At 35.2% G+C, this 24319-nt stretch overlaps 1 protein-coding gene across 3 annotated transcripts in view; it reads right to left on the bottom strand.

Annotated features, from left to right (window-relative positions):
• The window catches only part of LOC123523740 (transcription initiation factor TFIID subunit 2-like), a 48650-nt gene that overhangs the window by 5441 nt on the left and 18890 nt on the right, over positions 1–24319 (bottom strand). Inside the window, exons 12-29 of one of the 3 annotated variants that reach the window (XM_053539455.1) lie at positions 23389–23481; positions 22209–22270; positions 21561–21675; positions 21213–21322; positions 20285–20350; positions 19881–20013; positions 19199–19318; positions 18618–18758; positions 15239–15349; positions 12746–12831; positions 10870–10983; positions 10215–10354; positions 9730–9799; positions 7929–8033; positions 7246–7345; positions 6569–6714; positions 5655–5922; positions 845–967 (exon numbers count right to left, since the gene is read on the bottom strand). In XM_053539455.1, coding sequence (XP_053395430.1) covers positions 845–967; positions 5655–5922; positions 6569–6714; positions 7246–7345; positions 7929–8033; positions 9730–9799; positions 10215–10354; positions 10870–10983; positions 12746–12831; positions 15239–15349; positions 18618–18758; positions 19199–19318; positions 19881–20013; positions 20285–20350; positions 21213–21322; positions 21561–21675; positions 22209–22270; positions 23389–23481 — 2103 coding nt within the window. Of the gene's footprint in view, positions 1–844; positions 968–3454; positions 4136–5654; positions 5923–6568; positions 6715–7245; positions 7346–7928; positions 8034–9729; positions 9800–10214; positions 10355–10869; positions 10984–12745; positions 12832–15238; positions 15350–18617; positions 18759–19198; positions 19319–19880; positions 20014–20284; positions 20351–21212; positions 21323–21560; positions 21676–22208; positions 22271–23388; positions 23482–24319 lie in introns of those variants that run through there. The other 2 variants (XM_053539456.1, XM_053539458.1) reach the window with 2 other exon arrangements.

The raw sequence follows: 24319 nt of genomic DNA, 5'->3' as shown, positions 1-24319 counted from the left end.
AAGTTTCAATTCAATATCTTCATTAGTTTTGGAGATAGTAACTTGCATGTAAAACTTTAACCAGGATTTTCTAAGCCCAAAAGGGGGCATAATTGGCCCAAAATACATGTCAGAGTAATGGGACTTGACCCAGTGAGGTTGGCAATTGATCTAGAAAAAGAAAAAAATAAGTTTCAAATCTATATGACTTTTAGTAATAGCTGTATACACTTACACGCAAAACTTTAACCAGGATTTTCTAAGTCCAAAAGGGGTCATAATTTGGCCAAAATGCAGATCAGAGTTATGGGACCTGATGCTATCAACTAGTTTTAAAACTCCAAAGACACACGTGAAGTTTCAATTGAATACCTGTATTAGTTTTGGCGATAGTAACTTGCATGTACAACTTTAACCAGTCCAAAAGGGGGCTCAAAATACATGTCTGGGTTATGGGACTTGACCCAGTGAGGTAGGTAATTGACCTAGAAAAAGAAAAAGTAAGTTTCAAAGCTATATGCCTTTAAATGATAGCCATATGTACTTGCATGCAAAACTTTAACCAAGGTGTGACGCTGATGCCGATGCCAGGGTGAGCAGAATAGCTAGATTATTCTGTGAATAGTCAAGCTAAAAATGGTAAAAATCAATTAAAAATTGAAAAAAAAAGAAAAGAAAACATACTCATCTACAGGTATTTTTTCATTTAAAATTCAGAACATATCAGAAGGCAGATGCATAACTGAAATTTCTTTTTTAAAAATCTAAAATTTCAAAATTTCAAAAACCAACATTACAAAGAAATACTGAGTAAAGTCTTGAACAGCTTGGTAAAGAACAAGTAGAAGTATTAGTATATGTGTACCCGTGAGAATCTAAGGAATTCTGGAAATAATACTGGTGGTAGTAGATCAACATTGGTTACCATAGTTACAGATGGTTGTGAGGTCATCTGGGAACTGTCCTCCACACTGCTACGATTACCTATCTGTATATAAGCACAATATACATTGCAACATAACAAACAATATATAAATTATCATGCAATAACAGCTGTGCTGAGTTTCTGGAACTTAATTTCCTTGCCTGTTTCAAAAAGAAACTACGTGTGTGTACATAGGACACAGGTGCACACCCCCCCCCCCCCCACCCCCCCCCCACCCTCCTGTCACTGTACATAGATTTTATGACTCCAGATGAAACATTATTTAAGATGTTTGCGAAACAAACTTTTAAGAACTTTATGTTTATTTTTCAGAAATCCCAAAAAGAACACCCAGTGCAAATTCTTCATATGCTATAAAACAATTCTTTGTAAAGTGAAAAAGTAGAAGTTTATCATGCATTGCATTTACAAATAGAGATATGTTTTGCAGAATACCCCAATCAGCACAGCTCTGCTAATCACATGCTCTGTCCTGTACTATACAAGATTGTGTTTCAGTATACTTTATATACAACGTGTCACTTGTATAAACATTGCTATATCTGATATATGATAATGTTTAAGACCATGACTATAATAGGGTTATTATAACAGTAGATTGATCTGGGACTTTGTATTCGGCTTGAGTGGATTTTGCCAGATCGGATCTCATGAGGCGCGCAAAATCCACGAGATCCAGCTACTGTTATAATGACCCTTTTATTATATACCTTTACCATTTTAATTCTTGTTTTGTCTTTGAACGAAATCTCAATATTTATTGATATTAAATGGAACTTAGTGAAGTTTTTATGTGCGCTATTTATAGAAATGTGTCGGGTCATGCATATTTATGAAAATAGTCCGGCAGCATACAATACGGAAGGTACAATACGGAGTTTAAAAGGTACAATACGGAATTTTTGTCTGTCCGTTCATATTTAATTGTGAAATACAACCCAATTTTTTACAGAATTTATATAGGTATATAATAAATATTGATATACTATCAATACAGCTTATGTTGAGATATACTGGTGCTGCAATGGCTATACAATGTATTTTCCTGATATTTACTGTAGATTTAACTATTTTCCCATTGTTCTTATGTAGCCAATATGTTGGGCCACTAAATTCACAGTGATAAAAATTGGCTAAACAGGAGTATTTGTGCTTTAGGACTATTCATGAATATATTAAAAATTGGCTAAACAGGAGTATTTGTGCTTTAGGACTATTCATGAATATATTGTTTTAGTAAGTGGCATTATTCATGAATATTAGGAAAAATAATATCAACATGATTATATTACCAAATCTACAGTATGTAGAATACAAGATTATGAAATTTATTACGAAATTGAACTTATTCCCATCCTCCCTGGCCCTTGTAAAATATGAATAAGTGATACACAGAATAACTTGAGTTTACTGGTTAAGGTGATATTGGAGTTCTGTTACACTAGCAAACTGGGCAGTTACTGCTCTCCATATGAAGCAAGAAATGTTACTATTTGGGAGAAATAGTATGCAAAAGAATGTGATGGGTAAACAGTGTAAAAATTCTGAGTATGCATATGGTTGTCATCTGCAAAGCACTGATGATATCACAAACATATGTCAAGCCTCTATGCAAGACAATGTATATAAGACAAACAAAAGATTGTTTGTAGCTCTAATGAAACATTCATGATATCATAAAACTATCAGTACCATGTATAAAGTTTTTAAATGAGTTCAAAGTAATATCAGTACAAACAATGTTAACATTTGAAAAGTAAATTAAAAAGATAACTAGCTTCACATTTCTGAGAAGGTAGCTGATAGATCAAAGCAGGTGTGATAATATAACTTCAACAATTCAGGAGATAAAAGCACCAACGCTCACGGAACCTCAACAATTCAGGAGATAAAAGCACCAACGCTCACGAACAACATTCAGGAGATAAAGCACCAAGCTCGAACCTCAACAATTCAGGAGATAAAAGCACCAACGCTCACGTAACCTCAACAATTCAGGAGATAAAAGCACCAACGCTCACGTAACCTCAACAATTCAGGAGATAAAAGCACCAACGCTCACGTAACCTCAACAATTCAGGAGATAAAAGCACCAACGCTCACGTAACCTCAACAATTCAGGAGATAAAAGCACCAACGCTCACGTAACCTCAACAATTCAGGAGATAAAAGCACCAACGCTCATGTAACCTCAACAATTCAGGAGATAAAAGCACCAACACTCACGTAACCTCAACAATTCAGGAGATAAAAGCACAACTCATGTAACCCAACAATTCAGGAGATAAAGCACCACCTCACGTAACCTCAACAATTCAGGAGATAAAAGCACCAATGCTCATGTAACCTCAACAATTCAGGAGATAAAAGCACCAACACTCATGTAACCACAACAATTCAGGAGATAAAAGCACACCAACCACTTCTCACCAATGTAACCTCAACAATTCAGGAGATAAAAGCACCACATAGCAATTCAGGTAACTCTCACACAATTCAGGAGATAAAAGCACCAACACTCATGTAACCACAACAATTCAGGAGATAAAAGCACCAATGCTCATGTAACCTCAACAATTCAGGAGATAAAAGCACCACAGATAATGTAACCTCAACAATTTAGGATAAAGACTGACCAACAATTACGCAACTTTTAACTTTTAATTTTTAGCAGCTGCAAATATGTAAACATGGCCAAAAAAGGGCCAAACAGAACTCAAGATAACTCACTTAAACTTAAAATCAAGTGATCATTGGCAAGTAAACATGCCAACTTTTCAGTCATATGAAAACAGCTACTTAAGAGAATATTGCATCCTACAAATCTTTCAGTCCTGCAATGACACTGTATACATATTTTACTTAATAAATCAAGATTTTCAGTCTAAGTTAAACAGTCAAATGAAATAATTGTACTGAAATGTTTGAGCTTTTAAAGAAGGCCATTCTAAAGTTAGTTACATAATGCCTTGAAAATATGTCTGGACAGGATTTTTAGAACTATATATTGCTGAAAAAAGAAAGATAATTCCAGTTTCCCTGAGCATGCAATACCACAGGCATGTAATGTCCATATGTGACCATGGGGTACATACAAGCAACAATAGATAGATGACATTAACCATGGCCCATATATCAGTCATGCAATATACAATCTCTCCGGGTATATGCCCAACATGCAGGTTGACAGGAATATGTACTTACCTTTTCCTTAATACAACAGAAAACATCAATATTACATATAAACATAGCATATAAAACACATACTTTGTAACTGAAACTCGGTATCTCAAACTTATCTCAAAATTCTGGCTTTCAAGTCCTGTCAAGAAAACACCTTCACTAAGTATCATTTTTAAAGAGAATTCTTATAGTTTTTTTCCTTTCATAGAATTTTTTTAAATTCACATATATGATAGGAAAATTTGTGCCAAAAACAATGAACAAATAAAAACAATGGGTCACCAGGCTTGTTTTTGTGAAAAATTGTTTTGAACACACCCACTGTTGCTGAAACTGCCAGGGACGTTTTAACATTTTCATAATTTTCTGCTTTTTTATAAATGCCAACCAAAATATATATCAAGACAGCGCATTTTATTATATACTTATTTGATATCATAGTCATATTTGTAATACTATATTCTTACAATAATGGGTACAAATGATAAAAAAATATTGTTTCATATTCACTTTTGTTAACTTTTTTCAATGAAAAATACCCGTAGTGAAGAATATTTTTTTTAATTTTGAAAAAACTGTTTCATAGAATTTTTTTCTGTTTTTCTTGTGTATAGATAATTGTATAGTGAGCATAAAAATGGCTAAAAATGTATGGGTCACCAGGCTAAATTTTATGTTAAGACCGCTAGAATACAACACCTGTTCGGACGGGAAATGGCGCGAACCTGGCCGAATTGATTACATGTATGTCTGCTAGAAGTTAAAAAAATGTTTTAAAAATTCTTAATTCTTTCTATTATTGAATACTAAATAATCTGAAAGGTAAGATTGTCTTATCAATACTAAGTCAATTGTCTTACATTATATGAACAACACTGTCTTTGTACTAAAATGCGTTGTAAAAACACAACCACAAAAATGGCAAGATATGTCAGGCATGATACTTGTCAGTACAACATAAACCAGTATCAACATTTGATTACTGATAAAACTTATCAAAAATGTTATTTCAAGATTCTTCATATTTAAGATTGTCTGTCACATTTCAACAAATGTTGACTTCACTTTAGTTTTCCATAGAAAGTGTCGGCTGCGCAGAAAGATGCGCATAAAAAACTATAGGAATTCCCTTTAAGTCAAATTTCGCTCATCTCGAAGTAAAACACTCAGTTCCTTCTAAATCCAAATACATAGTTCCAACTGTGCATCAAAATAAAATTAGTTAGTTTAGACCAATTTATTTTAGATCTACTGTGAAGAAAACTTGAAGCTTTTTTTTTAATCACTCTTGAAAACCACTTCAAAAGAAAAGTTTTGGTCACATGGGGTTTTAATTCATGACCACCATCTGAGAAGCCAACACTTCACATACAATACATTCGCTCAATTATTTACAATGATTGCTATATAACATCAACTAACAGAAGAATCTGGCAGTAATTTCTTATTTTCACTGGGAACTGTACTGTTGTTAAAATACTGCAGATATCTATTACAAATATCAGCTTTAGGTCATGCTTTTCATATGCTAAAAGTAAGTTTTTACCTTGATTTTCAGTCTGACAGGATTACTGTCTTCTCCACTAGCACTTTCTTGTTTAACTAGGGTTGGGATCTTTGCTGGTGGCCCAGGGGGAGGTGATTCTGCCTTGCGTTTGTTACCCTGGGAGAACAGTGGTGCCTGGGGAGACTCAGATCTACTGTGCATGCCCATGAAAGCTGGAACAGCTGTGGGTTTGTCTAACAGAGGCCTACCTGGCTCCTTCACTGGACTGTTACTCTCCACATCCACTATGATTGATTCTTCCTTAGGTCTGTAAGACATCACAGTAAAATCATTTAATTTTTTTGGCATAGCGTTTCACTGTTTGGGCCAAAACAGTTATTTGTGGTGATATAAATTTATGAAATCTGACCTCTTAACATAAAATGAAGGGCAATTTTACATTTTTTTTGTAGGTTCTGTTTGGTGAATTGATTCAACCACAAAATACAATAAAATTACTTTTCCATAGATATTAATGATTTAATATCCCCTTGATATTTACCCTGTATCTACCCTGTGCAAGATTTTCTTCCAAGAAAAATTATCAACAACCTTCTGACATGAAACATAACGGAGATCAAACAACTTTGAATGATATTATCTGACAAGGCTGAAGAGATGAATACTCCACAGGTGTAGAAGGTATGCATACATTACTTACATAATAGATATAGTTTACAAATAGTAGAAGTACTTATATTACAGGTGTATCAGTAGGTGTAGATGTAGAGATGATACATTACAGGTGTTGTTGAAAGGTACTAACAGGTGTAGATGCCGGTTTAGGGACAATATCAAGTTTTATAACGACTGTATATTAGAGGTGTAGCAGTTTGTACAAAGCAACATGTCATTACATAACAGGTGCACTTACATTATAGGTGAGGCAGTGAGTGTTGAGGTAACATACTTACACAACTGGAGTAGCTATAGGTGTAGACATGATAGATGGCAGGTCATCCTCATCTTCCTCAAACATATCTGTCATCTGTTCTGAGACTATTGCAGGATTTATCATTGCTGGTTTCTTCTTCTCATTCATATTAAACACGATAAAACTCTGAAACAGATCAAGTAAACATGATAAAACTCTCTACTACTGATCAATTAAGAGATAAATTTTGCAACAGATCAGTTAAACATGATAAAACCTTGTAATAGATCAGTCAAACTTGATAAATGTCTGCAACAGATCAGTTATATTGTATCAGTTCTAATTATTGTAATGTTTATAAATACAAGTTATCACAGGTAATGAAGTCAACATTGATAGAAGAAACTTGTTAACATTTTCATGCTTGCTTCTGCTAACATTAACAATGCAAATTTCAAGGTATCATTTCTTAAGAAACCCCCAATTCAAGGTACCCCCAGGGTCATTAGAATACAGCTGCTGGGCAACCGGAGAAGGGACAGCTGCCTGGTGTACAATGACCCAATCTTGTCTACAAACAAAACATGCAAACAAGGGGCAAAGGATTCTAGTTGGAGACAAAACCCTTATGAAAGAAAATTTTTCAAAACAAGAACAAGTAAATGCAATAATTATATTATTGCACACCTGCTACAATGAAATTAAAATCTCACTCACATCAGGAACATGAAGACATGCTGGCCGGTAACGTCCAAACATTACAAAATAAAACTCAGCAACTCCACATCTCAGCTTGGCATCATGTGCCAAAGTGCAACTGAAATAAACAACAAATACAGTAGAACCCCTTCAAACCAGTACCCCTCTAAACTAGATACCTGTCTAAACCATACTTTTTGCCTGGTCCCTGATATTCATTTCCCAAGATATTCTCTTGATTTGATATTTTATTTAAAACACCACAATGTTTCAAGTATGCTTTTTCGTTAACTAAAAGAATGTGAACAATAATCCAATTCAGAAAAATCAAGTCGAAATTGAATTTTTAAAAAACCTCTAGACCAAATTAGATAATCATCAACACAGAGAAAAAAAAAGAAAATAATTTCTCTGTTTCGTTCCCTTAGGTTTAGATAAGAGTCACACTGACACAATCTAGGTTATATAGTGACTTCTCCAGCTTTTGAAAGTAAAGGAAGACCCAAAGTGCTACAAGAGCATTGTTTCAAGAATGGTGGGCACTTAGGTAGAACCACTGTCCTTCCGCAAGCCAGATGGATGGCTTCCCACATATAGAATTCTACGTCCCACGCAAGGTTTGAACCAACATCAGTGAGAGACAAGTGATTTGAAGTCAGTGACCTTAAAAAGCAAAATAAAGATGTATGTTTGTGATTTACTTTATCAGTTTCCAGAGTCTGTTGACAAGAGCCTCTGTGTTAAGTAAACTGTCCTCGCCTCTCCTGAATGGTGGATTATTGCTCAACATCTGTATTGTCTCGTAACTGAAATATACATATACTTATCTGCTTATTCATTGAAATAAATGCGATACAATTTATCATTAAGTCCATGATAATAATCTATAACAGCACGCTTGTTTTTTACTAGAACCATTGATATTATACACAAGTTTAACACTAAGCTATGCCGGACATATCTAAAAGATCCCATGCCTTTTACTTCATATAGAACTTACTGTATGTAATCTTTCAAGGTGAAATAGAAACATAATTATATATATATGAATTCTCTTAAAATCATTTCTAGTCGTGTTCATGAATTCTGCCAAATGATGTCCTTGCAAATACCAGAACACAAAAATACTATGAGGTGATTTAACAGTATTCTACTAGAAAAGTAATAACCAATATTCGCTCAAAATGGAGTATTACTGCTGTGTACAAGTCCAATTAAATTCCGTATTGTACTCCAGACTGTTTAATCACTTTTTTATTTTGTACAATAATAAACAAGAGCACCACCTTGCGGGTGCAGATATTGTTTTTTTTTGTCTCTGTATAAAAGAAATATTGTCATACCCATGATTTTCTAAGTCCAAAAGGGGCCATAATTATACAAAAAGCAATGTAGAGTTATGGTACTTTCTGTGCAGGGTCAGCTTTTGATGGCAAATAACTGTTCCAAGTTTTAAAGCAACATCTTTTACCGTTAAGGAGAAAAGTTGACCTAAACGCAAAACTTAACCAAGAAATCTGATATTTTGTAAGTCAAAAGTGGCCATAATTCTTGCAAAAAGCAGGATGGAGTTAGGCTTCTTGCTGTATAGAGTCAGCTTTTGATGGTGAACAAGTGGTGCAAGTTTTAAAGCAATAGCTTTGATAGTTTAGGAGAAAAGCTGACCTAAACACAAAACTTAACCAAGAAATCTATTTTCTAAGTTCAAAATTTTTCATCAATGAAAATGTAATGTGCCAAAAATTTGAAAACAAATTTAGAAATAAAACCATGATTTCCGGATAGAAAATATTCACACTTATATGTTTTGTTCAGAGAAAAGAAAGTTATTACAGTTTTTTTTCTCTTCTGCAGATGTAATGCTACACATATTGGAAGCTATTCCAAATGCCTCTTTGAATTAAGGAATCAAAAGAGTTGTCACAAAGCGATTGTCCCCTCCAATACAAACAAGAGCTGTCTCCATAGGATGACACATGCCCCCGATGGCACTTTGAATGAATAGTTATGGCCGATGTTAGAGTTTAGGACCTTTGACCTACGGACCTGCGTCTTGCCCAATAATTTTAAAATCCATGCATGAATGACAAAGATATGGACCGGACACGCCCATCAATGCACTATCATGAAATATGACCTTTAACGTCTAAGTGTGACCTTGACCTTTGAGCTACGGACCTGGGTCTTGCGCATGACACATCGTCTTACTGTGGTACACATTCATGCCAAGTTATTTGAAAATCCATCCATCGATGACAAAGATATGGACCAGACACGAAAATTGCGGACAGACTGACAGACCGACAGACGGTTCAAAAACTATATGCCTCCCTTCGGGGGCATAAAAATATGGATTTATTGTACCTGTCGGATATTGCTATATATACTTAACTGACCATGAATACATTTTAAATCATATGGTACATACTGGTTTCTATTGTACTGTCATGTAATAAAACAAAAAGCTATCAACTGGTTAAATTTATATAGGTGTGGAAATACCTGACATGTTTATCTGGATCTTTTTCTACCACCTCCAGTAACCAGTAGAGCTCAGACACATTCACATCAGCTATTCAATACAACAATAGGCTATATGAGCAACCTCCTAAGATGAATACAAGGTTTAAAATACCTGTCAGCTGTTCCCTTTTCAAAAACACTATCTCTGTGTCTGCAGCTCATAAATTAGACTAATGTGAAATTGATATTTCCTCCTTCATGCACTAATTAAAAAAAAAAACATATCAATAAAGTTCCAGAAATGCAAAAAAAAAAAAAAAGAGAACAGTCATACCAAGTACCGTATAAGTACTTTTTTCTGCGGGAACTTTATTTCTGCGCGGAAGACAGTAAGACCGCAGATTTAAAATCCGCAGAAAATTTTGAAGTCTAATAAATTAGAATATTAAGAGTACATATGAATCAGGAAATCCTCAGGAAAGTTTTTGACAGTTACTATGGTAACATTTCTAGTTTTTACATACTTTTGATAAAGTCCACAAGAGATTCGATGGCCACCAGTCTGACATCTCTAAAAACTCCATGCTGAGCATAACTTCTAAATATTCCTGGATCACTTGGCAGATGCCCAAACTTCTGCAACACTCGAATTGCCCTTATACAACTGTAAACAAAAACAGTTCACTTTGCACTTTTAAATATTGAGAATTACAAGAGGTCCTAAGTCGATCACCTGACCTTTTGACTCTGCTTCTGAGTAAGTTTGGTGAATATCAATCCTGATGTTAAGAAGAAGTCCTTACTTTAGCTCTGGGTCAGTCAAAGAGTACCATCTGAACAAACTAAAAGAAAGACCCATTAAAGGATGCTACAATCCAAGTTTGGTGAGAAGATCCATCAAGGCTTTTCTATTTTAAGTTCTGACAGATTCAAAATTGGTCAATGACATGCAGAATTATTTGAACAAACTTAAGAGAGGTTTAAAGAAGGATGCAACAGACAAATTTCCGTGGTCTGTAGCATTCTTTGACGGATCTTTCTCTTATCTTACATAGTTATCTCTAGTCACCAACCAAAAACACAAACATTAGATATTACACTTCTGATATGATTATAAATGTCTATGCTGTACCTTACAGTAACATTATGTCTGAATAATTATAAATGTCTATACTGTACCTTACAGTGACAGTATGCCTGTAACATGATAGTAACTTCTCCAAGTTCAAGCATCGTGTGATCTCATCCAAGATTGCTTTAGTGTCAGCTGATAAGTCAGAATTTACACTTTGCCTGAAAAATGTCCATTTCAATACCTGCTTTAATTTGTGACAAGCATTTTTTACAACAGACTAAGCAGACAAAAAGGTCTGTCTAACAATACAAGTGAAATTCCCTTATCAAAACCATTGTAAAATCATTATATTCTTTTTCTTTTTGTTTTGGGTTTAACGCCATTTTTCAACAGTATTTCAGTCATGTAACAGCGGGCAGTTAACCTAACCAGTGTTCCTTGATTCTGTACCAGTACAAACCTGTTCTCTGTAAGCAACTGCCAACTTCCCCACATGAATTATCAGAGGTGGAGGACGAATGATTTGGGCATGAAATTTCGTGGTTTTGGTCAAAAATGCAATTTCATGGGGATATGAATTTGCGGATTTCAACTTTTGACCATAAAATTAATGGGAATTTTACTTGTTCCTTGGCCTTAAATATCGTGGATTAACTCAACCACGAAATCCATGAAAATTAGTCCCACACGAATATTCACAGTATAGTATCTAAGTAAAATTTGGAAACTGACCAATCGTAAGATTATATTCTGACACTAGTCCTCATACTTGGTTTTAATTCTTCTCTTCCAAATGATTTTGTTTTCCATTGTCTACTCATGTTTATCCATGCAAATTATTTTGTACATACAGTATTGCTGGTTGATCAAAGACAGATCCTAGACCTTTTGACTTTCTACACATTCAATGTAGATACATTAGGTAAAAAAAAAAATAAACAAAATTAGAATGCATTTAGACCTTGCCCTAACTTCATCTATTATTTACAGTAGACCTACAGAAATTACTTTCCAAATTAATGAATTAAAGAAGTAAATACAAACTCATTAAAATTCTTGACACTTTCATTTACTGGAATAGCATCTACCAATTACAAAATCTGGGGAAATTACAGATGTAAAATTGAATATTTTTCACAGAAGGCCATTATTAGAAAATATGTACCTAATAAAGATATAAATCATGAAATGGTCCGTGCCATGAGAAAACCAACATAGTGGCTTTACGACCAGCATGGATCCAGACCAGCCTGCGCATCCATGCAGTCTGATCAGGACCCATGCTGTTCGCTTTCAAAGCCCATTGCAATTAGAGAAACTATTAGCGAGAAACTGTTAGCGAAAACAGCATGGATCCTGACCAGACTGCGCGGATGCGCAGGCTGGTCTAGATCCATGCTGGTCGCAAAGCCACTATGTTGGTTTTCTCATGGCACAGCTCAAATGGTAATACCAGCATGGATCCAGACCAGCCTGCGCATCCATGCAGTCTGGTCAGGACCCATGCTGTTCGCTTTCAAAGCCTATTGCAATTAGAGAAACTGTTAGCGAAAACAGCATGGATCCTGACAAGACTGCACGGATGCGCAGGCTGGTCTGGATGCATGCTGGTCGCAAAGCCACTATGTTGGTTTTCTCATGGCACGGCTCAAATGGTAATATCTTTAATAGACCACTGGGATAAATCACATGATTACAAAGGTTGTTCAAACTAAATCTGATACTGGTATTTGAAAGATAATAGAAGAATAAATCACCTGGCATGTCTGGCAAGAGATAATAACAAATTTTAATTTGCAACACATAAGAAAATATGTTTTACTGAAAGAAATATAAAGTGGAGATATATTTAGAAACAACTTTAACATGTTAATAATTTAAGGCAATAGACTGGGAACATACCTAAAATTCTTGATATCAGAAATGTTAACTTTTGGGCTAAAAATAATCTTTTCTTTTAAAAACTACATGCCATCTTACCCAGTGATGGTTACCGTGGTAACAGCTGGAGTTACTGTAGCAGCCAGGGCATCTACCAGCGCAGCTCTATAGTAGTTATCTGAATACTGAAATATATATCGGGTTGTACATACTAATGTGTTTGCCAGATTTTGGCACACTCCTATCACCATAGCAACACTGCCTAGCAACAATAAAGAAAAACACATGTATAGTTTTGCTATGGCAACCATTCAAATAAAGGTGTATCAAATTAATGATAGATACTTTTTTTGTTCTGTCTTTTTTTCCAGACTACATGTAGATTTGAATTACAAGACTGCTGGGTTGTTTACTCCCATTACACAAAATTAAAAGTTTTGACAATGTCAAAATGAAAATATAAGGATAAAAGCACCAAGTACTTAGGTACTTCATAACAATGTCTTTGATTTAATTTATCTGCAAAGATGAAGTCAACAAGAACATTTGGAGTAAATCACCTGAACGAAAATAAAACAGATTGGATATGTGGGAGGTATACAATGATCTTCGGAGTGACACTGAACATATCTTCAGGAAATTAGATATTGATACTGTAGAGATAATACACGTTTTTTTTGTGTATTAAAGTCTGCAGAAGCCTGAGGGAATGTTTGTGACCAAGACTGAAGGCCGAGGTCACAAACATATTCCAAGGGCTTCTGCAGAAGTTAATACACAAAACAAGTGTGTCCAGATGTTAATCTGTGCAGAAATACATACACATCCTGGGAAAGCATTTCAAAAATAACAAGAGCTGTCTCCGTAGGATGACACATGCCCCCGATGGCACTTTAAATGAATAGTTATGGCCGATGTTAGAGTTTAGGACCTTTGACATACGGAGCTGGGTCTTGCGCGCGACACATCATCTTACTTTGTCACACATTCATGCATAGTTAATTTTAAAATCCATGCATGAATGACAAAGATATGGACCGGACATGCCCATCAATGCACTATCATGAAAAATGATCTTTAACGTCTAAGTGTGACCTTGACCTTTGAGCTACGGACCTGGGTCTTGCGTGTGACATGTCGTCTTACTGTGGTACACATTCATGCCAAGATATTTGAAAATCCATCCATCAATGACAAAGATATGGACCGGACACGCCCATCAATGCACTATCCTTTAACATCTAAGTGTGACCTTGACCTTTGAGCTACGAACCTGGGTCTTGCGCAGGACACGTCATCTTACTGTGGTACACATTAATGCCAAGTTATTTGAAAATCCATCCATCGATGACAAAGATATGGACCGGACATGCCAATCAATGCACTATCCTTTAACGTCTAAGTGTGACCTTGACCTTTGAGCTACGGACCTGGGTCTTGCGCACTGCACGTCGTCTTACTTGGTACACATTCATGCCAAGTTATTTGAAAATCCATCCATCGATGACAAAGATATGGACCGGACACGCCCATCAATGCACTATCCTTTAACGTCTAAGTGTGACCTTGACCTTTGAGCTACGGACCTGGGTCTTGTGCACTGCACGTCGTCTTACTGTGGTACACATTCATGCCAAGTTATTTGAAAATCCATCCATCGATGACAAAGATATGGACTGGACACAAAAATTGCGGACGGACCGACAGACTGACAGACAGACAGACGGTTCAAAAACTATATGCCTCCCTTCGGGGGCATAAAAATCATGTATTAAAGACACTTGAACTGCCTTGTTTGCACATGATTTTTCTCCAATTAATACATGAGCGAATCCAGTGAAAAAAGTAGTTTTTATGTAAAAATATAACTTTAACCATCTCATTAAGCTGGACGGCTTTTTTCACCCACACCTCAACAAGCCTTTAAGAATATTGAGTTTGACAAGACCTTGACATTTTTATGCTTTCAACGTATCAGGGATGAGGATAAGTTGGTAGAGAAAAGGGTTTAAATATCAAAAATTGTATTTTGATTTCAGGATGCAGACTGTTGACATTAATGCAAAGAATGCCCAGATGAAAACAGAAATAGGAAAATTAAATGGTATTAAAAAAGAAACAGCGTAAAATTAAAATCTCCTTAACTAAACATTTATGACTAAATTTAAGTACACATCTGCAAACTTAACAGGACCAAAATCATTCAAAAGCATAACATCTGACACAGTATATTTTAGCTGTATTCACATTTTTTTTCAAGTTACCTACACATCAATCAAGAAATACATTATAGATTTACAACTGAATGTTTTTTATCTAACCACCTATCCGACTTCACAAAGTAGGGTCAGGGGATACCAAACAAACAAATTTTAATGATAGCCTGGGGACATTAAAACATACTCTTCTCATACTTCAACATACTAAAGCAAACATGTGCCTTTATAAACCAGACTCAATTTCAATGGATTTATAATGAAAAACTTAGATCGATAAACATAACTGAAGAACTATTTATTACCAATCACTTTTGTTGTTATATTTGGTGAAATGGTTATTTTTTTATGCTACAGATTACTATAACACAATTACCTTATTTTTACTGTTGTCATTATATTTGAAGAGATCAAGAAGAAATCGGACAACCTCAGGAGGACAGATATTGTGCATGTTTCTCAGCTGTGCCATTGCCATTGGGATTGCCTGTAACATAATAAAGATAACATATGGTCAAAACTCCATATCCTGAGTTTCAACATCTTCATATACTCTTTAACCCAAGGTGAACAGAAATTTTTCAATACTTTCAGTGTATGTTCCAGACAAGGACAACAAGCTGGAAAAATGAACAAAGGGGTCACACTATGACCTTTCTACTGGCAGTTTATAAATATTCCTTAAGAGTAAGCAAAGAAATAACACCCCAACCTTCTGAAACTGTTCATGAAAACTAGAGCAAAAACAGTCCTTTGTCTGTGATTATGTCTTCCAACTATGGCAAACAAAAAATTACTTATTTCCTTGAATGTAAAAAAATAAAAACAATGTATTCTCCTTGATCGAGACATGTGTATTTGTTTGTTTTGGGTTTAATGCCATTTTTCATCAGTATTTAAGTTATGTAACAGTGGGCAGACAACCTAACCAGTGTTCCTGGATTCTGTACCAGTACAAACCTGTTCTCCACAAGTAACTGCCAACTTCCCCACATGAATCTGAGGTGGAGGACGAATGATTTCAGACACAATGTCTTTTACAAAACCATCATGGAGAACATACAGCCCACCCGGGGATCAAACTCGCGATCCATAGATCTGCGCTCTCCCTATTGAGCTAAGCGGGTGGGTTCGAGACACGTGTAATGATGGATGTTAAACAAGAGGACCATGATGGTCCTGAATCGCTCACCTCTTCCCACATGACCCAGTTTTGAGTATGACGTCGTTTTTTCTATTATTTGACATAGTGACCTAGTTTTTGATTTCATGTGACCCAGTTTTGAACCTGACCTAGATATTATCAAGATAAACATTCTGACCAATTTTCATGAAGATCCATTGAAAAATATGGTCTCTAGAGAGGTCACAAGGTTTTTCTATTATTTGACCTATTGACCTAGTTTTCAAAGGTACGTGACCCTGTTTTGAACTTTACCTAGATATCAAGGTGAACATTCTCACTAATTTTCATGAAGATCTCATGAAAAATATGGCCTCTAGAGAGGTCACAAGGTTTTTCTATTTTTATACCTACTGGCCTAGTTTTTGACCGCACGTGACCCAGTTTCGAAACTTGACCTAGATATCATCAAGGTGAACATTCAGATCAATTTTCATGAGATCCATTGAAAAATATGGCCTCTAGACAGGTCAAAAGATTTTTCTAATTTTAGACCTACTGACCTAGTTTTTGACCGCAGTTGACCAGTTTCAAACCTGACCTAGATATCATCAAGATGAACATTCACACCAACTTTCATACAGATCCCATGAAAAGTATGGCCTCTAGAGAGGTCACAAGGTTTTTTTATTATTTGACCTACTGACCTAGTTTTTTATGGCATGTGACCCAGTTTCAAACTTGACCTAGATATCATCAAGGTAAACATTCTGACCAATTTTCATGAAGATCCATTCAAGGGTATGGCCTCTAGAGAGGTCACAAGGTTTTTCTATTTCAAGACCTACTGACCTAGTTTTTGATCGCAGTTGACCCAGTTTCAAACTTGACCTATATATCATCAAGATAAACATTCAGACCAACTTTCATACAGATCCCATGAAAAATATGGCCTCTAGAGAGGTCACAACGTTTTTTCATTATTTGACCTACTGACCTACTTTTTAATGGCACGTGACCCACTTTCGAACTTGACCTAGATATCATCAAGATGAACATTCTGACCAATTTTTATGGAGATCCATTCACAAGTATGGCCTCTAGAGAGGTCACAAGGTTTTTCTATTTTTAGACCTACTGACCTAGTTTTTGATCGCACATGACCCTGTTTCGAACTTGACCTAGATATCATCAAGATGAACATTCAGACCAACTTTCATATAGATCCCATGAAAAATATGGCCTCTAGAGAGGTCACAAGGTTTTTCTATTATTTGACCTACTGACCTAGTTTTTGACGGCACGTGACCAACTTTCGAACTTGACCTAGATATCATCAAGATGAACATTCAGACCAACTTTCATACAGATCCCATGAAAAATATGGCCTTTAGAGAGGTCACAAGGTTTTTCTATTATTTGACCTACTCACCTAGTTTTTGATGGCACGTGACCCACTTTCGAACTTGACCTAGATATCATCAAGGTGAACATTCTGACCAATTTTCATGAAGATCTCATGAAATATATGGCCTCTAGAGAGGTCACAAGGTTTTTCTATTTTTAGACCTACTGACCTAGTTTTTGACTGCACGTGACCCAGTTTCGAACTTGACCTAGATATCATCAAGATGAACATTCAGACCAACTTTCATACAGATCCCATGAAAAATATGGCCTTTAGAGAGGTCACAAGGTTTTTCTATTATTTGACCTATTGACCTAGTTTTTGACGGCACGTGACCCACTTTCGAACTTGACCTAGATATCATCAAGATGAACATTCAGACCAACATTCATACAGATCCCATGAAAAATATGGCCTCTAGAGAGGTAACAAGGTTTTTCTATTATTTGACCTACTGACCTAGTTTTTGAAGGCACGTGACCCACTTTCGAACTTGACCTAGATATCATCAAGATGAACATTCTGACCAATTTTCATGAAGATCTCATGAAATATATGGCCTCTAGAGAGGTCACAAGGTTTTTCTATTTTTAGACCTACTGACCTAGTTTTTGACCGCACGTGACCCAGTTTCGAACTTGACCTAGATATCATCAAGATGAATATTCAGACCAACTTTCATACAGATCCCATGAAAAATATGGCCTTTAGAGAGGTCACAAGGTTTTTCTATTATTTGACCTACTGACCTAGTTTTTGATGGCATGTGACCCAGTTTCGAACTTGACCTAGATATCATCAAGGTGAACGTTCTGACCAATTTTCATGAAGATCTTGTGAAATATATGGCCTCTAGAGAGGTCACAAGGTTTCTCTATTTTTAGACCTACTGACCTAGTTTTTGACGGCACGTGACCCAGTTTCGAACTTGGCCTAGATATCATCAAGGTGAACATTCTGACCAACTTTCATAAAGATCCCATGAAAAATGTGACCTCTAGAGCAGTCACAAGCAAAAGTTTACGGACTGACGCACGCACGCACGCACGCACGGACGACGGACGACGGACACCGCGCGATCACAAAAGCTCACCTTGTCACTTTGTGACAGGTGAGCTAAAAAAAAGGTCAGACATCAAGATAAGTCACTAGAAAATATTTACAGCTTGTTTCATTTAGATGATTTTCATTAAAAAGTGACAAATTTCACATAATCAAGGGTACCTTAAGAATGAAGTATTGCTGAAATTTGACAAAATTGTTCTGTCTCACAATACTAGGACATGAGTGTGAACCAAACATCTTCCTGAAGATATTTAACATCGCTGGAGGACCCGCCCACGATGTAACCATTGTGTTAGCCACCTGAAATTAAAACACTATTTTGTATTATGTTACATTTGTACCATCCATTGTAACATTTACTATTTGCTAAAATAAAATGAAATTAAGCCTGTGTTGAAATATTAAATCAAGCTCTACACAAGACTGAAGAAATAGTGACTACCAGTACCTCCAGTATGTCTGATGATATGCGTATTACTGCCGATAAACAGTTGAGAATCAAGTAAAAAAACAAATATTAAATAGAAAAAAACCTAAAACTTTAAAAAACCAAAAAAACTCTTGTACATAATACAATGTACACAGCAATGAGAATGATGTATAGCATATGAATGTGACATATCATACATGTTTCTTGAATACATTACATAACATCTGTCAAATAATTTAACTGTACAAAAATGTAAGAATCTAATGCTTATAACTGTCTTTTGAAGTTCTATATACTGCTAAAGACATACCTTAGCTAGACACATGCTGGCTTCTATTCTGACTTTATAATAGCTCTGTTCACATTCTAGAACATCTGTCAATGCTTTCCTTGTAGCTGGTGTAGAAAACAGTCGTAAAGCTTGGATTGCCTGATGTAGAACAATGTATATGTGAGAGGCATTGTGTGAAAACTAACCATACAGCTTTGAAAAACTTTTACATCTCAAGTGAGGTTACACCCATATTATCCTATGACACCATTATAGTTCTTTTTACTGTAAACAAACTCATTAAAGACTTTATAACAGTTGAACTTAACAGAGCCAAACTATAAAGTATTGCTAAGTTTGTTTGTATTGGGTTAGGGCAGTTTTTCAACAGTATTTCAGCTAGGTAATGGCAGGCAGTTAAGCTAATCAGTGCTCCTGGATTCTATTCCTGTACATACCTGTTCTCCGTAAGTAACTACCAACTTCCCCACATACATTGGAAGTGGAGGACAAATTATTCCAGACATCATGTTTTTTAGCATTACAGAGAACATATGCCTCACCCATGGATTGAACTCAAGACTTTGCAACCTGTAGATCTGCACTCTCCCTATTAAACAAAGTGCTAAATATTGCAAAGCTATGCTCTAAATAAAAGTTAAAAAACTCCTTTTCCCAAAAGACAAATAATGTGACTACATATGAATGATACTACATGTACCTCACTTTGAGCTACAACATCTCTCTCGTATTTGAGCTGGTATTGCCACATGTAGTCTGGTTGTTCCCACTGTACACTGCGTAGTAAGTTCATGTCTTTATCAACTCTTAACCATAGTACAGGTGAATCAGCACTGCAAGACAATATCATAAATGTTTACACTTTGGTATGCATGTAGAAATGAAATTTTATGCACACGTGTGTATCATTTTTTACCAATGTAGTAGGCGTTAACAACAGTAAATTTCAAAATATTGCATGTGTAAAATATAAAATGCTCTTCTGTAAAAGAAGGAGTAAATGTATTCTAACTAAAAGTAAATTTCTGGGCAGACTGTGCGAAAATTAGAGTTTTCCACTTATCAACGAACATAGCACATTGATATAGTTTGAGGGGTACTTACTCCATGGCACTGAGGTCCATGTCAACCTCTTCTCCTGTCATCAGTGGTATCTTCTTCTTTTTATTCCTGTTTGATAAAATAGAGTGATTATAACTACATGGTCAGACATCTGATGCTCAATCATACAACAATACTGATACAGCGTTTGGGAAACAACCAAACTCTGACTATTTAAGACGGGTGACCACTTAACACTGGGAGTGGTTTTATCAAGAGCACAAACTTTTTCTGCCAAAAGTATAAAACATATTTATAAATAGGTGCCAAAGTCTGTATAGTGTTTCCCAGTATTAATGAATGGAAGACATTTTTGGTATTTTTAGAATAACAAAAATGAAAGAGTACGATTGTTTTCTTAATTTTGTCTGCAAGGGCAGAACAGAGCAGAAAAAGGGAAATAACATGACTGCTGAACAGGGTCAGAAGATGCATTTCGGAATGAAAAACAGTGGCGACTGACTGCATAAAACAGAAATAATTCAAAGTGACCATAAATGGCAGATAACTGTTTATAAAAGGTGACATATAACAAAAGTTGAAATGAATTACTATTTTATTCCTTGAATTCTTGCAGAACTTTGATCAGTATCTTCAATGCCAAGACAAGGAACTAACACATTCTAAATGATTAAGTGACAGAACACAAGTTTTAAATAAAAGAACTTCATTAACAAGACTCTCTCACAAGAAACACAGGTTATACAATCAACATGTAAACCAAAATCAAGGGAAAGAAGCATAAAGAACATGCTATCTTTGTTTTGGCACTAAATCAGTCAGTAATTATTAATGACTTTATTTTGCTTAGAAGAGTAAGACTCACTTACAAAAAGCATTTTCATAATTATACCCTTCATTCTTCTCTTTTTTTGCTAAATTTAAGTTCTGCACTCTAGATTAAAATTTAGGTATGGATATCACTTTATACCTTCTACTTTTGGAATGGCATGTTATTTCAAATTTGGTCTTGTTCTCTTCAATGTTGAAGGTATGGTTGAAAGATCCATCTAACTCTTGTATAGTCATCTCAAGTGGTCCCTGTGTGCGAAAAACGATAGTCAACCAAATACTCATGCAATATACATTTAAGTGGTAAAAACCTCTCTTACCCAGAATAATTGCATATTAGTTCAGTTAACTGAAACAATTTTAGAGGAATATGTGACTTCTTTTACATTTTTTATGAACAAAACAGGATTACTAACCAATCATGTTCATAGTTTTTACAAATTTTACAAAGTAGGTCTGAGTTGATTTGAAGATTTTTATATCTTACCACATATTTGAGGGAACCTTTAGCTGTATGATCCTGTTTGATTTCTAGTTCTACTACATTTCTTTTCCTGTTAAAGACAAAGTTTCCTACAAATCTTGCACACCCACTCTGATAACTTAGGTACAAGTTAAGGAATAAATCAATCTTTTGACAAATAGTATCCTGACAAAGAATAACGACCGATCTCTCATTTTCTCATGCTAGTAGCTTTTTCTGTAATTTCTCCCTGCAGTGAGTAAGATTTATGGATTTTAAATTTTAAAGATTAAAAAATAGAATAAAAAGGAAATTGTATTTGACTGTTGGTATTTAACTTTATGGATAGAAGCAAATGCAAATTCTATAAAAATTAAGTCTCCAGCAAATATTGTTAATTTCAAAGTTTTAAGTCTTTTTGGATAGGCAATTTTAGAATTTGATTATACAACTGAATATAAGATACAATTTCAAAGTTTTAAAAAATTATGAATTGGAACTATTCAGACATTCGGGTATGCAGTGGAAAATATGTATAAAACTTATTCTAAAGTAGAAAGCCTTTTAGCGCAAAATTCAATTAATTCATCAGATTATTTTTTGTTGAAACTTAGAATATACAGAATATATCTGTTGGCAAAGTTAGTATTACATGATACGCTAAAAGGATACATCCACTGGTCTATAAATGGTTGAATATCTTTTCCAGTAACTGTCGAGATAATCTTTAAAAACTGAAAGGAAACAAGAAATGATGTCAGCACTGTTTGACGTATGTCCCCTGAAAATGCTTGATAAAATGATATCTTAAAGTCAGAAAAAGGGACATAACTGAAACAAAATTGGAAACTTAACTTCAGACAAAAAGGTCATGTCTACTTAATGCTGATGATGTATCAAAGTTTCATTTTTAATGGAAACTCTTAAGGGGCGTCGTTGAGTACACAATATTCTAATGAAGATGTAATATTTCAAAGTCCCAAAAAGTGCAGTATTTGCAGAAAAAATATTCTGATATGTATACCAAGCTTCAATTCAGCTGGGTCTAAACTTCAGAGGAGTTGAGTATACAAGGAAGTTTGATGGAATTGAACAATGGATGGACTGATGAATGGACAGACAGTTCAAACACTATTCGTCTCCGGAGTCTTTGACACTGGAGTGCCTAAAAATAGTCACCAATTTTGCACCTGGGTAGAGCCACCAAGTTTGGCCAAGCCAGCTACTTAGCTTCCTCGCATAGAATAATTCTGCACCTCGAGCAATGAAAGTGATTCAAAGTCTGCAACATTAACCATTAGGCCACAGAGATTATGTATCAAATGTGAATGTGTGATTTGTTATACTTGTTATATATGAAATCAATGTAGTGTTGATTTGTTAAATACTTGTTATATATGAAATCAATGTAGTGTCAGGAGAAGCTACTGAATTGTAAATATTTACTCATTGCCAAAAAAATCAAGTTAGTTTGATCTTGAAGTAAGATCTTTTAAATCATATTTACAGCTATTTATTGAGAGAAGCATATTGGATCAAGTTTTTTGAGAGAAGCCAATATTGGACCAGAGGTAAGAAAATTACTTTACCGTTTTTTTTGAGAGAAGCCAATATTGGACCAGAGGTAAGAAAATTACTTTACCGAGTTTGCTGAGTGAAGCCAATATTGGACCTGAGGTAAGAAAATTTCTTTACCGAGTTTGTTGAGAGAAGCCAATACTGGACCAGAGGTAAGAAAATTACTTTACCGAGTTTGTTGAGAGAAGCCAATATTGGACCAGAGGTAATAAAATTACTTTACCGAGTTTGTTGAGAGAAGCATATTGGACCAGAGGTAAGAAAATTACTTTACCGAGTTTGTTGAGAGAAGCATATTGGACCAGGTGTTAGAAACAAACTTCTGTTGGGATGCTGTATATGCCAGAGCTTGTAACTTGTTAAATACCTGAAATATAGTAGTTATATACCACAACTGTTGAATTTCAGGTACAAAGTTGGAAAATAGCTGTAGGGCTTTGCATAATATAAAACGTCTCTTACGTATAACATATCCTACTAAAGACCTTTGACACATTATTTGCCTTATTATAAATATATTTTTATCATACACTCTGTATGCATGTTTGACTCTGTTTGTATTTAAAGATGAACTGTAAATCTGCCAATTAAAATTTAAACAATATTTCTGTTCTGTTCTATGTATCACCAATAAAATATTACATAAATGAAAATAAAAGCCATTAAAATAATGATAACCTGTGCAGATATAGGTATAAATATTAATCACATTATTTCAGTCGAATGGACAAAGATGGTGCCATATTATAAATGGCATCTGATCTTTAATTCTCATTAATCAAGGCCAGATGGTATAGACCCTATTTTAAGACAGAATTATCAGTCTTTAACAAAAGATACATCGTGCTACTACTGTACATACCAACAAACATGTCAGTATCTTATACACACAAACTGACCATACCTGTAGAAGGAGTGTGGCACAATTCTTGCCTCTAGGATGAGTATGGATTTTTGTTATATGTTTCCAGGAAGGCAGGTGACATTGTGTGGATGGAAAGATTGTACTAAGTACATACCTGTAGCAACAGTGTGGCACCAATTCTTGCATCTACCATACACTGGACGAACAAGGATTTTTTTGTGATACATTTCCAAGTAGGCAGGTGACATAATGTGTGGTTGGAAACGTAAAAAGTTCTAACCTGTAGCAACAGTGGAGCACCAATTCTTGCATCTAACATACTCAAAATGAGCATGGATTT

The sequence above is a fragment of the Mercenaria mercenaria genome, chromosome 3, assembly GCF_021730395.1.
Source record: "Mercenaria mercenaria strain notata chromosome 3, MADL_Memer_1, whole genome shotgun sequence".
Classification (NCBI taxonomy): domain Eukaryota; kingdom Metazoa; phylum Mollusca; class Bivalvia; order Venerida; family Veneridae; genus Mercenaria; species Mercenaria mercenaria.
This window is presented reverse-complemented; position numbering and strand designations above follow the sequence as displayed.